Here is a 14,318-nt window from a genome sequence, read left to right on the forward strand (position 1 = left end):
TAATGAATAACTGTCAGCATTACAAAACATAACCGCAAAAAGTAAAAGTTGTTTCTGCTTCCAAGGCTAGAGGGGATTACTGGAGGAACTGCCCCATCATTAGGACACAGTGGGAATATTTTTCATTGATGAAATAGTTTGTGGACACATTGAGGCTGTAAAAAGATTTTCTATTCATAAAGTCGGCCTCATGTTCTTTGGGGCAGCGGTGATGGAATATGAAATAGCCGACATTGAACCAAACACTTTTGGGAATCCAATTAAATAAAGTCAGCGCAATTCATATGCAACAGTAACTTTAATCCATTAATAATATGGTCAATTAAGTAGCCTACCTGCTATATCTCCGATATAATAAGTTATCATGGAAAACAACGTGATTCTACTGGTCTGTAAACACGTTGCCCTGCGAACAGCACTTCTTACTGTCTGTTAATTCAATAGTAGCATAACAGTTTTCAGTTTTTTATTGTGATTTTCATTTGAATGCAGCATATTTGTCCATATCAGGATCCTGTAGGAATGGTGACTCCCTGTTTCCAGAGAGCTGATTGGTCAGAAGGCGGGCCTTTCATACGTTTTGATCCAATAGCCTGAACTTAACCTGCTCCGGAGCAGGTTAGCCATGCAGCATAAGTTACCATGGTGATCTACCCCGGTTAAAAGTGAACCACCTTCGTGAGACTGAAAAGCCAGGGTTAAACCCAAAGTTAGCTCGCTTCGTGATCCAGGCCTCAGGTGTTGAACTGTAGCGAAACCTCTCCGGTAAATAAACAATGGCAACCGCTCAACGCCATTTGATCAGATGTAATTTGATCTGCAAATACTGGCTGATTAATGGGTCCTGTAAGGCAGTGGTTCTCAACGTGGGGTCCGGGGACCACCAGGGGTCCTTGAGGGGGTTCCAGGGGGTCCCCAGCAAACTGATGAATTAATTTACTTAATTTACTTTCATTTACACTTCCCTCTCTTTTTCAGAGAGCCAATCGTCTTAAGTGACGGGAGTATAAACACGTCACCTGCTATGCTATTGCCCTTCTCTCAGATCTATGCTGTATGCTGCCGTCATTCCAGTCGCTGTGCTTACCTTCACCCCTCCTCCACCCCATCACCACCAGGGTCCAGGCTCCAGAGGAACTCCCCAGGGGGACAGAGCTTCCCAATTCCTACGTCCATCCCGGATGTACTCCTAACTTCATGAATGGGAGGAGTCCCTCCATGGAGCTTACGCCAAAGTTTCCATCATTTCCATCGTTTCCTGTCATGAATAAAGTTTTTCATTTGAGCATTCATCCTAGTCTCTCCTGATTGAATTACTGTATCGTCCAGTTTCAACAGCGAGAGGTAAGTGCCCGATCTTAACTGTGCACATAATGATCTTTAACCTTTCGTTAGATTGTGAGTGACATATGGTTCAGGTGCAAACTGGTGCTTAATGAGACTGTACGTCTTAAGTTTAGGCTTTGTCCAAACATCTTCGGCCCAACTATAAACAATTCATTTTTGACATCCTTTACATTGCATGGTAGTCTGTTTCTGAAAATATAACTTAGACCAGCCTCCTTAAAAATACCTAGCACTTCTTTAGCCCAAGAGAACTTGTGTGAAACATCCCATTGAAACATTTTCTTTGTGAGTCTGTCTTCAGACATGCGAACCAATCTATTCCACAGCCGCAGCATGTTTCCCTTACGCCTTAAACTACATGGCTCCCAGCCCATATCTCCATTAATGGCTAGAGTAAGGGGGTAAGCCTGTGTACACCCAGGAAACTACGAATGGCTCTGTTTTGGATTAGATTACATTGGGTATGCTCTTTAAATCCCCAGATGCCAGATGCATAATCTAATACAGGACAAACACATGCTTCATATAGTTTGGTGTAGGAATGATATCCAAGATCTTTCCACACAATTCATCTTCTTCACAACTCCTCCCAGAGCCCTACCTGCAGATTCTGAAAGAGACTGGACACCTGCCTCATAACTCAGAAATTAATCTAAAGTAAAACCTAGATATTTATATGTTGTACAATAAGATAATTCACAGTCTCCACTAGTCTTTAGTATTGACTACTATAGGTGAGAATAGTATAAAGGTTGGTATTGTACCTTGTTCTTGCACTCTTGCTTTCTGCTTCCAATATATGGAACCTCAGAATAGAAGAATAAAAAACTTTAAAAACTTTAATGTCCTCATTTGAGGCGATTTGTTTTGCAGCTTAAAAACAATCACAGCAGACAACACTTATTTCAACATTCAGCACACACACACACACACACACACACACATATCACATGGTAAAAGTGGAATCACCTTTTACGATAAAAAGCATACTGTGCAGTACTAATTATACTAATACTAATACAGTTTCAGAGTTTCAGTGCTTTGTTGTTAACATCCCTCAGGTAACATGCCCATAGCAAGATAAAATACATAGTATACAGCACATATAATATAATATATACTGTACATATCCAGATAAAGTGCATATTTGTTTACAAGACCACATTGGTATTTTAAACAGTCTAAAGATACAAATGGAAGCAATGGATTTGTATAAAGATGAGTTTCACCGTGTGCAGTGACTGTGTGTTGCAATAGGTGTGTTGTGTCTTACAACCACCACACAGTAATGATTAAGAAATTCGAAGCTGCAGAAAATCTCACGTGTGCCTGATGAAACACCAAATCAGTCCGAAGCTATCTCACCAGCATCCATGTTGATATCAGGGGCAGACTGGGGCAAAGCTACTGGCTCCGAGATCTTCCTCTTCTGTCTGCACCTCTGCCATCGAGCTTGCGGCAGCCATGCATTCCACTAGAGAAGAAAACAGAAATGAAATGGAGACATCTACATCTAAAAATGGAAGAAAACTGGTTTAATAGCTCCCACATTGAGGTTTTAACAAGTCTGCAGAACAGCAAAAGGAGTAATGAACGAGACAGTTTCCAAAAAATAGGCTAATGCATGCAATCTGGAACAGAAACAGAAGATGCAAGGTAGTTATTGTTATTATCAGCGCTCATGATGAGATACTGATAGCCAACCGAGAAAGCAAGTTCCTATATTGTTGAATGTTTATGGAAGTATGACCTGATGTTTCCTCCGGTTAAGTCAGAGATGGATGTGTGCATTTTGCTCTTGCAGTGGACTGGGAATTGACACTGCAGTCTGGAAATATCTGGCCGGTGACACTTGTTTTGTTTTTGCCTGTACTGTACAGCACATTGGATTTGAAATGAGACACTGACTATGAGGTTAAAGTGCAGACTGTAAACTGCAATTGGAGGTACTGAAATACATAGTACACTGATACAAATTTACTTGAAATGTCCTCAAAATTCACGCTGATCATACCTCAACCTGTGTGTGTGTGTGTGTGTGTGTGTGTGTGGGGGGGGGGGGGGTATGAATGAAGATATAGAATTTAATGAAACTGGATCATATGTCAGATTGAGTGCAAATTAACATCTAACCATAAAAGACGTAGGTGGCATTAATAATGAAAGTCACTTGCATTGCTTACTGACTGATGGCACGTTTCAGTATGACTATAAAAGTAAGATAAATAAACTCTTTGTCATAGAAAACTGCTTTTGGACTAATGATTTAACTGAATATCATCTACTGCAAGTGCTCAACAGTCAAGTGATGGAGCAGAATTTGAATATATAGTATTTTTTGGAAACAACTGTTATGCTAAGTGGTATGTACCTTGTAGGGCAAAATACTATCAATGAAAAACAGTCAAACCTTGCATAGAAGTTCCACAGATTTTGGTCATCAATTTAATTATTCAGGGAAATGTTCTGTCTGATGCTGAGATAATGATGCTCAGATAAACTTCACGCGGCCGTTTTGAATATTTGGAGCGGGAACCTCTACCAGGAAGATTGGCATATATAAAAGTAGCATTTCTTAAACTCATAAATGAGGACAAAATACAGATAAAGCTAACAGTTACCGAATTAGCTAGCGATCTCGAGAACAACAACGACTTTTTGAATTTAGCGGGGAAGTTAGTTAGCTTACTAGCTAGTTAGTAAGCTACTAGCTAGCTAGCTAGCTCGCGATAATGAACTAGATATATTAAAGCTACATTCATTTCAAATATGTTTTTCAGTGGCGAATCTGTGAAATGATAAATGTTTGTATTAAGTGTCTTGGTTCACAGCAGTAGGACAGAGCGGGATAGACTCGCTCTTCCAGGTAGAGTTTCCTACCCTAAGTATTCAAAATGGCCGCAGTGTGAATAAGGTCAAGTCCGTGTGCCATATCAGTTGAGGAGTTTTTCAGTGCATACCACCAAGCCTGAAAAAATATATCAGGGGAAACACTGAAGTTTAATGTAATGTTAATTCTCACCATCCATCCCATGACGGTATTCCAAGTGCTGATCTGAGAAGAGAATGACAAAGACATGGGTTTGTGGGACACCTCTGATGTACTGTGTATGGAGATTTGTAAAGAGCAAAGAGCAGTGTATCCTAAGAGAAAGTTAACAGAGGTAAGCAGAAATCATACAGGGTGTGTTGTGTAGAGTGGGTAAAATGGGGTAAACCTACTTACAAAAAAGCAGCAGGGGGCGATAATGCGCCTGAGCGCTCGATGCCAGCTATCATTAAAATAAGGAAAGTAAGAAGCACGTGACACAACACATGACACAACACGGAAGTCATTGGGATGGTACCTGAATGCTTGTGAATGTGCAAAATACTTGTATATCGGGTTACAATAACAGTTTAATGTGTGCAATGAATTTATATTATGGTACACAGCATATTAAACTATTATACTGTCGATTAAGGTAAGGACTTTGACCTGAAAGCGTGAATGAGTTGATATTTTGCACGTCGACGAGGTCTAGGGTTTGACTCTCGATAATGGCAGTGAATTGGGCCGAGAGGATCGCCGCTTTCTCCCGCAGTCCATCCGATTTCCTCTCCTGTACGACCGCGGAGGGTTTCCTCGCCGAGCTGCTACGAGAGCTCCGAGATGACAGAGCCAGTTATAATGTCAAGGTAAAACAAGCTAATATACAGCAAGATAGCCCCGGAACGTGGGGCTCTCAGTCATATGGACTATGGAGAAAACGTTATGCCACACTCTATTCCAAAATCTGTCAGTTTATTATTGCCTTGCTTATCGCAAAGATACACACCTGATATAAAATGAACTTAAGACCTTTTACGAATCATTATGAGCCACTCTTCAAATCGTAATGAATCCAATATATAAAGTAGCACTTACTTCAATAAAACGTCAACTTTTAGAATTGAGTCACCCGTTATTTCTTCGATCTTCTTCCATCAAAATACACCGTGGAGGGTGGTGGCGTGCATTACAAATTAATTCTATAAATGGATATTTTATTGAAAAAAGTGCTGCTTGGTGGATTATCTATATGCCGAAATTACCAAAAGTCCCTAATGATTTGTAAAATCTCTTCAGTGATGTTGTACGACGTGTGAACGTTTGCCGATAAGCAAGTCAACATTAAATTGCCAGATTTTTGAATGGAACTTGGTGTGATGTTCTCTCCATACAAGGCTCATAGGGGTGAAATAGAAGTATACACGCCAAGAAGGTGCACTGATAATGTGAACAACTTGCAATCCATATTTGCATGCCTGGACACACTTCTGTGTTCTGCCATCTGTACCCCTGATACTGTGAATAACTAGTGATGCACACTTCCTCTCCAAACCTGTCAGTGAAGATGCTGTATCTATTTTTTACATTATTCTCAACATTCTTGTAATAACTTGTCATATTTTCTTCAGTATTCTCCTCCTGTCTTAGTGTCTTGTTTAACCTAATCCTACACAATGTCTCTGTTTTCTAGTTTTGTAATTATTGATGGGGCCGTGGTTCTCTTCTTTTCCCCATCTCAGGTCATACTGCTGTCCCCGCTATGTGAGTACCCAACGCTGCTGTGCCCCTCCGTCTCTGTGGGTGAGGAGACAGCGCTGGAGCTCATGTCTGTGTTTGCCCAGTGTCCTCCCAAGTCCTTACAGTTTCAGTGTCACCTCCTCCTGGCCCTTACCTCTGTGCTCCTCTGCACTTCTTGCCTGAGCACGCGCTCCCGCGCATCTCAAGACTTCCTGGACCTCCTCCTTCAGATAGCCCAGGACACCAGTGATCTCCATGGTGACGGAGCTCAGCGCTCCTTAAGGGCCACGGCTTGTGACTGCCTACGGGAGCTGGAGGCCTGCTGCCCGGGCCTTCTCTCCCAGCGCCTGGAGCTCCTGAGTGGGCTTAGGCAGCAGGAAACCTCCAGGCTTCACCAGGCCTATGCGGGACTCCATACTCTGGCATTAAGAAATGCCGTGTATGTGCTCGCCCAGCAAACAGGAGCTGGTGCTGAGGATCTTAAGGCTCTTCTTGGGGGCAATGCGGCGGTCGTGTGGGAAGCAGACCCAGACTCCGGCCCCATGAATAACCAAGACTCGCCCCTGCCGTCTCCCCTCGTCCTGGGCCCCATGGGTAGAGTGCCGACCCTCCAGACTGGACCGGATTGCAAGGAGTTGCGCTCCCTCCTCTCCTCCCTCCTAGAGGAGTCCTACCTCCTCACACCTCTGTGTCAAGCTGCACTGCTACATGGACTGATAGAGGTGGTTGTGATGGTGCCCGGTTTCTCTCCAGCCATTTTCAGAGCTCAGCTGCTGCGACTATTGGGCACAAGCGAGGTTGGTTTCAAATGGGATGAAGTAGAAATGCTTGGGTCTACAGAGCCCCGATACATGGCGTTCTCTTTTGTATTGAGAGAGTGTCATGCCTAACTCCTTGTTAAAGCTGCACAAGGCAACTTTGTACATTTGTACATCACCGAATTATCTCGTTGACCCAGCCTCAGTATAAAGAGTTTATTGGCAAACTGGGGTATGGGGTAGTAGTAAGCACATTTTCCTGTGGTGTGCCAGAAAGTGGAAAAGACGACGGAATTTCAAGCAACACAGATACAAAAGTTGAGATTTTATTGAAAGCTGAATTTGAGTTTGGTGTGATGTTCTCTCAATACGAGAGAACTGCATGTATTTGGGCTAGAGCCTGCTGCAAATGACAGGCTTTGACTACATGTTTAATGATATATTTTAATTTTGCCCATACATATTTGACTTCTTGCAAAATTCAGAAAGTAAACCTTTCTTTATCTCATTTCAGGTTTGCCTCCTCCACACCACTCTGCTGATGAAGGCTGCGTTCACGGACAGCCTGTTCAGCGCCGAGGACGAGACGTTCATCCTCAAGCGGCTGGTCGGACTCTCCCAGCACCCGCTGCTGAGCACGCCCGAGAAGCTCTTCTACATGGACTGCATCCTGCACTTCCCCGAGAACCGGCCCATCAGCGGCGGCGACGGCGACGAGACCCTCCCCGTGCTGCTCACTCCTCGGCTGGCGGCGGCCCTAGTGCCCACCGTGTTCAACGACAGCGCCACCATGCTGGCCCGACTCAACCTGCTGTCGCTGGTCTACCTGGAGGAGGGGGAGGAAGGGGAGGGAGAGGGAGGCCGAGGGCTGGCCTACCTCTACGACCACCTCACCTCCCTGCTGCGCATCGTGGAGAACTGGGGCGGCCGGGAGATGGTGGTCACCTTCTTCAGAGCCTCCTTCCTCTTCCTCTTCCACTTCTGCCACGTGGAGCGCTACTCCTGCGACCTGACAGAGAAGCTGTGCGCGCTCTACCTCCGACACACCCGGCTGGCCCCGCACCTGATTAACCTGGCCGACCGGACCCAGGACAGGCTGGGGGAGTCGGGCTGGGCCGTGGGGCTCCTCGGGGCCCTGCAGAGGGCCGTCACAGAGGCCCCGCTGACCCAGCTCACCTTGCAAGACCTCAGCTGGCACCTGAAGGTCCTGGCTCGAGCGGCGGAGGAAGGGGAACTCTCCCAGCAGAGCGCCCTCGGCTTCCTGTTCAGCGTCATCACCTCCTCCTCGTCCTCGCTGTGCGTGAGCGGCGACTGGCGCCTCGGGAACGGCGTGCTGGGGGTCTGTCGGCGGCTGCTGGTGCACCCCAGCCTGGACTCGCTCCTCATCCCTCTGGCCGACATCCTGCAGCATCTCACCTGCCACTACGGAGACACAGACATTCAGGACCACGCCCGCCTCTACTACGCCCTCCTCACCACTCTGTCCCGGGAGAAGCTGGGCGGGGTGTTAGCCCAGGGCGCCACCGAGGGAGGGCGGCAGGTCAAGAAGCGCACGCTGTCCTCCATCATGGCCGAGAGCGAGGAGCTGACTAGTGCGCTAGCCATCCACCGGACAGAGAGACCGGTATTCAAGCTGGTGGAGCTGGACAATCGTGAACCGCCACAGGGAACAGAAAGTGAACGCAACATCGATCTGAAGCCAGACCAGACAGAGAGCTGCCCAGGTGAGGAGAGCGCGGCCCTGGAAGCCTACAGAGCTCAGTTTCACAGCCCTGGCTTTGCCTCGGAAATAACCTTAAACTACCAGCTGACTCACACGGAGGCTTGCGACTCCCGGTTTGATCAGCTCTTCAGCATCCGCCTGCACTTTGAGCTTACGGACAACCACTACGAGGAACTGGGCGACATCAGCGTTCCCTGTCTGTTCAGAGAGAGGGTGGCGCCGCCGGTGAGGCTGAGTCTGAAGCCCAGGCGGCCGTACCCCACCGCCCTCCACGCCAGCGCCATCTTCACCAGCCAGGACGGCCTCTCCTGGCACACCGTCCTACCAGACATCCGCGTGGCTTTTCAGCAGGCCTTCGTGCCCCTGCCCGCTCCCCCAGCCTCGGGAGCAGAAGGCAAGCTGAGGGTGTTTGAGGGATTATGGGGTGAAATCTGCTCCGGGAAGTGCGGGGAGAAGGGTCTGGCGGACTGCGCCACCAGCCTGTTCTGCAGCCAGCTGGAGGAGGCGGCTCTGGTCGCCTTGGTGGAGAAACACTTTCTCCCATACCTAATATCGGAGCCGTCCGATAACGAAGAGTATAAAGTGCTTTTCTTCCTCCCACCGCAGTCTCACATGCTGCTGAAGATCAGGTCAGAGGAGGATGCTGTGCAGTTCAACATCGCCACAGATAACTGGCAGCTTTTGCCTCACATCAATTCTTTTCTACTGACGATCACCGAGTCTTCACAGCAAGAAATTGTTGACAGTTGACATTGAACGTTATGGATCCTCCTGGCTTGTTTTTACTGATAGCTGAATTTTAACAAAATCGTTGTATTTTCTTCTGACAGTGCCTTCATGAGTTCAGTTCTCCTTTTAAATTAAATTACTGAAGACAGATGTAACATTGATTTAAAATAAATACTTATTGCACTTTGATTTCCCTGACTGGAAAAGAAACTCATGTGGAAAAATAAAATATTTTGTAATTTATTTTCCAAATAAAGTCAAAACATTTGACTACATCTTGGTCACTGTCTATAAATAAATGACAAAATACATACGTTGCTTTATTAGTTGCACAGGACCTCACTGATCACTAGATGGCTCAACAGCATTACCCTCTGTATGCTCTACAAAATCAATATTCAAAGTCAGATGAACGCACAGAAAACTGCATTTGGGTCCTAGGAAATGCATTGACCCTCAACTGTATGATGAATATTGGTGAGATACTGCAATGACTGTTAAAGTCTTGGATATGGTGGTTAAAACAAACATTTTAAAACCTCATTTGGTGAAATGTCCATCCACATGCCTGTCAGAATCCCCCAATTTGATCTTTTGACATTTTGGAAATATGTCCTTTAGGTTTTGACTAAAATAACTGAATATTTGTCAGTTTACCTTGTGTGTAGACAAACTTGCAGTAATACATTATGGCTTAAGGCAGTGTGCGAAAGTCACTGAACCTCTGTGTAAAGGATGGTTTGATAGCAGCAGCTCCAAGCTATGTATGGATTTTTCACAGTTCAAATTGCTAAATCTGACTCTTAGCATCCATTAAGACTAGAGTTAACGTCCTCCATGTGGCCTTTTTAAAAATCTGCCCCAGTTCAGTCCAGTTGCACCAGTCCTTCACTTGGAGAGGCCCTCGAAGTTGGGCTCTGTGCAAGGTGGCAGGGCGGATTGCTGGCTGAGAAGTTTGTCCATGATGGCGATCTCTGCGTCCCTCTTCTCCACCTCTTCTATGGGGGTCCAGGACATGTCGTGTTGAAGTTTGTACGCACCGACAAATGGGTGAGGGCAGCTTGGACCCCATTCCTTCAAAAGAGAGGAGGAGGAGGGAGAGAAAAATCAGATACAGCAAAATGTTTTAATGCTAGGGTATTCAGTCATTTCAGACCGAACGTTTCCCTCCTATAAATCAGATGAATTAGTTCTCTGTTTACAAACTCATGCAGTTCTCTCCTGTGTGTGTGTGTGTGTGCTTACATCACTTCTCAACCAGGATATGTACAAAATTTCATTACTAAGTTAGAGCACTTCCATGACCTAAATTATAATTGCTTCTTGGTTTGTTAATGTTGTTTTTCAGCTCATAAAGGTTCTAAAGGGGTAAACAGTCTGGGGTTTGCTGTGGGGAAAAACAGCTGAAAAAAACGACTATCTAATGCAATACATGTATATTCTGGTATATTCCTGTATGGCAACCCATTTGGGAAGTTCCCCGACATTCCCTGAATTTCCCTCAAGAATTTATCAAACTCCCTGACTTTCCCTGTCTGGAATAACACACACCAGTCAAATCCAACCTGAACCGCCTCTGGTCACTATCACTTCCCCCAGGGTTACATGTAGACTTTGAACACCCAACTCCCTCAGCTCGTAGCATTATGTAAACATTATGTGCTTGTAGGTGTTAGGTTAGCCTGTTTTTCTCGTGTCGTCTACTTGGGACTCTCCCCGAGGGAAATGTTAAGTAATAGCAGCAGGTGTGCAACAGATACTGTATACAGACACTACTATCATTTTGTAACATTTCCTGTCCGTACAAGATGATAAAACTTATAAAACAGCTGAATGCTCTAGCATCATTTCACTGGACTTGTTCAATGTACACTCAACGCATTCAAACCAAGTTGTTCAGTACAATGCCAACCTTAGGGGAGATGATAGAGAAGTATTTCTGTCCGGACGGTCGCTGGTAAAGGTAATACATGGTCCCTGGTTTTTTCACAATGTTACAGGCAGCATGGTGGAGGTCGGCATCCTTTTTGGCATCTTCCAAAACCTGGAAAGAGTGAGAGAGAACAGTGCAAATGTACGCAACAGACTGTAAGCATATCTTTTCATTTGATGTCTGACATACTCGAATGCGAATATGTAAAATTATCTATTGCCACAGTGGCGCTTCTCTTTTCAATTAGCCTTGTTATCCAATCATGCCAGGAAACACAAACAAGGCAGATCTGAACATTCCCAAATCGGATTTTGCTCGCATTAAAATCGGATGAGCTCACCCGCCTTGGGATATCTGGTCTGGCTTATTGGATCACAATGCAAGCAAAATCTGATTTGGGAATCTTCAAACGTGCCCAGTTTATGTGTCCTGGTGTAATCAGGTGATAAACGTTACATTGAAAAAACAAGTATAATTGTGACATTTATTTCCATACCACTTTATTAACAACGGCCCATGTGTACTGGTGCTTCAGTTGATGGCCTTACCTTTCTGGCTTGTTGCTGTAGGTATCTGATCTGGTCAGCAATAACTGTCAGCTTGTTGGAAGCGTTGGCTTTAACAAAATCATCTCCCTAAAAAAAACAACAGAGAAAAATAAATGTTCCATGACCAGGCTTATATTCATCCCCACCAAGAAATATGTCTGTGCACAATCCTGACAGTCACAGAAGGTAAATCAGATAAAAATCTCAGTCCGTACCCTCTGTACTTGTGTTGCCAAGGCGACCAGATCCATGGGGTCTCCGACTCTGTTGGTCTGGTAGGAGCTGACCAGCTCCAGCCCACTGGGGGCGCTGCTGCTCTCCACCAGGGTCACTGCAAACACCCAGTCAGACAGGTAGAGTCACATTACATTCATACACAGCTGAGTCCACCAGGAATACTACTACTACTAGAACATCTAATACTACTGCAACAACTTCTACTACAACTATTATTACTGCTACTATAGCTATAAGTTATAGCAGTAGTAGTTGTTGTTATAGTATGTATAACTTATAGGGTTAGGTTATAAATAACTTCTACTGCTACTAGTACCACCATTACCATAACAGATGCTGATCATACCATGCACACTACTACTAATAAAAATGCACTTCATAAAACTAAGTTCCACCGTAAATGCAATGAACTATAAAATAATAAAAAGAAGACTTGCACTCTCAGGCCATTTAGCTTGTTAAGCCTGACTCAACAAACCATATGGACTCCAACAAAACAAATTATTGTCATTTCCACTACAGCATAAACAGGGCAAAAACAACTACGCAGGTGAATGCAAATTAATACATTTTACTTTCCAGTTGTTTCTTAACAGAACAGCTGGTTTTGTAGTGGTTTACAGTGTAGCTGCAGTACGAATGTGATAGCTTGGTTTCCCTGACCTGCAGGACATACGACGAAATATTCACAAAGGGTCCTGTATCAGGGCCAGGTTTACCCTAGTCTATATGGAGCCAAAGTCTTAAATCTACCGAGGCTTAGTGGAATAAGCTTAAAAAAAATACAAAAAAATCTTGAAACTGTTCAGGAAGGACAGGTTTGATAAGAGCAAGGTGCAGAGTAGGTGCAGAGCAGGTTACCCAATATAAGTTCATGTTACCTGTGGTGGTTTTGTCAGGCTGATTGGGAAGGCTAACAGTTCTGTCCATTTTCTTCTCTGTCAGTTGCTACTATTACAGTACAAACTACTTTCTTGAGTGATTTTATTTTATGTAATCCCTCTGTCTTGCAGCTCTATGGTTTTGTAATAAGCGAATGTTTGACCAAACGTGGAGGGTCCTGAATCTCCTCCCCGTTTTGCCTACAATTGTTGGTTTTATTTGTGCCTGTATAAAATATCTTGAAACAACTCAACCTATTCAATTTGATTTATGTTTTCGGATTTAAACATCTACACATATGATTTTGTATGCTTATTTACATTGGAATTAATATTTTCGGTGGTGTATTTATACTTTTTTTTTTCTATTTTATTCTCCTTTTGACTTGGCTCTCTTGTCGGATACACCAAGGCAGCCTCGTCTCAGAACATTTAAATACGAGAAGAGATGTCACCAGTTGGAAGTCAAAAAGGGATAACGTAACTGTCTTGGCAAAGATGGCGTTGGTACAAAAATAGAGTTCTGAGTTGGCCTATTCCTCATTAAAAAGTGCTTTTTTAATCGAAATTACGGCACGACACGCGTTGAAACTATCGCGTATTCCAGAAAACACAGACGTTATTGGGAACAACAGGAAAAACAACCGTATGGGTGCTGATTTCTGTACTTTTCGAAGCGTAAACAGTATTCCCAAGCAAGTGCCCCAAAGAAAACCCAGGACATGGTTTCCCCCATGATGCATTGCGTGACAAACGCGTTGCGGCTGCTTCTAGTTGGTCGGCGCTCTTTCCTACATGGCTCTTTGGCATTATACTTTACGCAACTAGTTTGTGTCTGCAAACGTGAGTGTCTGTCCCAAGAAGGTTCTATATTAAGTGGAGGATGAACGGAAACATGGCCGCCCATTAATTTGAACCTGGACGCAAGCTGCTCACCCCGTTAATACAGAACCTCCTTGGTCTGGACCAGCATGACATACAGCCCAGAGCGTTTTAGTCGACTTTACAGTCTCCATCACTGGCTCCAGAACTTCTGCACTGCAACAGGTTACAGCTACATCAGCCACATTGACTCTTTCTGGACCAAGATGGATGGTCTCCAATCCAAACAAGAAGGGGACAAAGCAGCTTATTTCAAATTTCATCAATTTTATTGCTAATAACCTACCCTGACATGTATCCCAGCAAGGCCCTTCCCAGAATTCCACCCAATCACATAACAGCTCTGGCAGTCTGGGCAGTGCTGGTGCACACTCTGACCCTATAATGGGCCACTGTAGCAGCTATAATAGCTCTGTTATTAATAACATTCAACAACAATTGGCTTACTTAACACTAACAAATCTTTTATATGTCTGGATTTAATCATGTCCTACAACCTTGACTTCCTTATGTTGTGTGAAACATGGCTTAGTGATGATGACTCTGTTCCTCTAATTGAATCCTCACCTCCAAAGTTCTCATTTTTTAATCTCAATCAGTCAATCTGGGTGATTTCTCATCTTTTGAATGTCAGAGTTTTATTATCAAGGGAAAACTCCAGATCCTTTGTATTGTTATCTATAGACCTCCTAAATCTGTTGTTGGAATCCTATGTTGGTTTTGCTATTGGC

General features: G+C 44.4%; 2 protein-coding genes across 2 annotated transcripts; one reads left to right on the forward strand and one right to left on the reverse strand.

Annotated features, from left to right (window-relative positions):
- Nucleotides 1-4,676: 4,676 nt before the first annotated feature.
- Nucleotides 4,677-9,178, forward strand: ap5b1 (adaptor related protein complex 5 subunit beta 1). The gene is made up of 3 exons (XM_071911630.2): nt 4,677-5,025; nt 5,899-6,693; nt 7,169-9,178. Exons 1-3 carry the CDS (start codon nt 4,888-4,890, stop codon nt 9,125-9,127), a joined length of 2,892 nt encoding a protein of 963 aa, XP_071767731.2. The 5' UTR covers nt 4,677-4,887; the 3' UTR covers nt 9,128-9,178.
- Nucleotides 9,179-9,354: 176 nt separating this feature from the next.
- On the reverse strand, nt 9,355-12,842 carry c5h1orf50 (chromosome 5 C1orf50 homolog). Its single transcript, XM_071911631.2, has 5 exons — nt 12,706-12,842; nt 11,803-11,918; nt 11,588-11,674; nt 11,019-11,150; nt 9,355-10,180 (listed from the first exon to the last, which is right to left on the reverse strand). The coding sequence occupies exons 1-5, from the start codon at nt 12,752-12,754 to the stop codon at nt 9,995-9,997; spliced, it is 570 nt and encodes a 189-aa protein (XP_071767732.1). The 5' UTR covers nt 12,755-12,842; the 3' UTR covers nt 9,355-9,994.
- Between the last annotated feature and the right edge of the window lie 1,476 nt (nt 12,843-14,318).

The sequence above is a fragment of the Centroberyx gerrardi genome, chromosome 5 (assembly GCF_048128805.1).
Source record: "Centroberyx gerrardi isolate f3 chromosome 5, fCenGer3.hap1.cur.20231027, whole genome shotgun sequence".
Lineage (NCBI taxonomy): Eukaryota > Metazoa > Chordata > Actinopteri > Beryciformes > Berycidae > Centroberyx > Centroberyx gerrardi.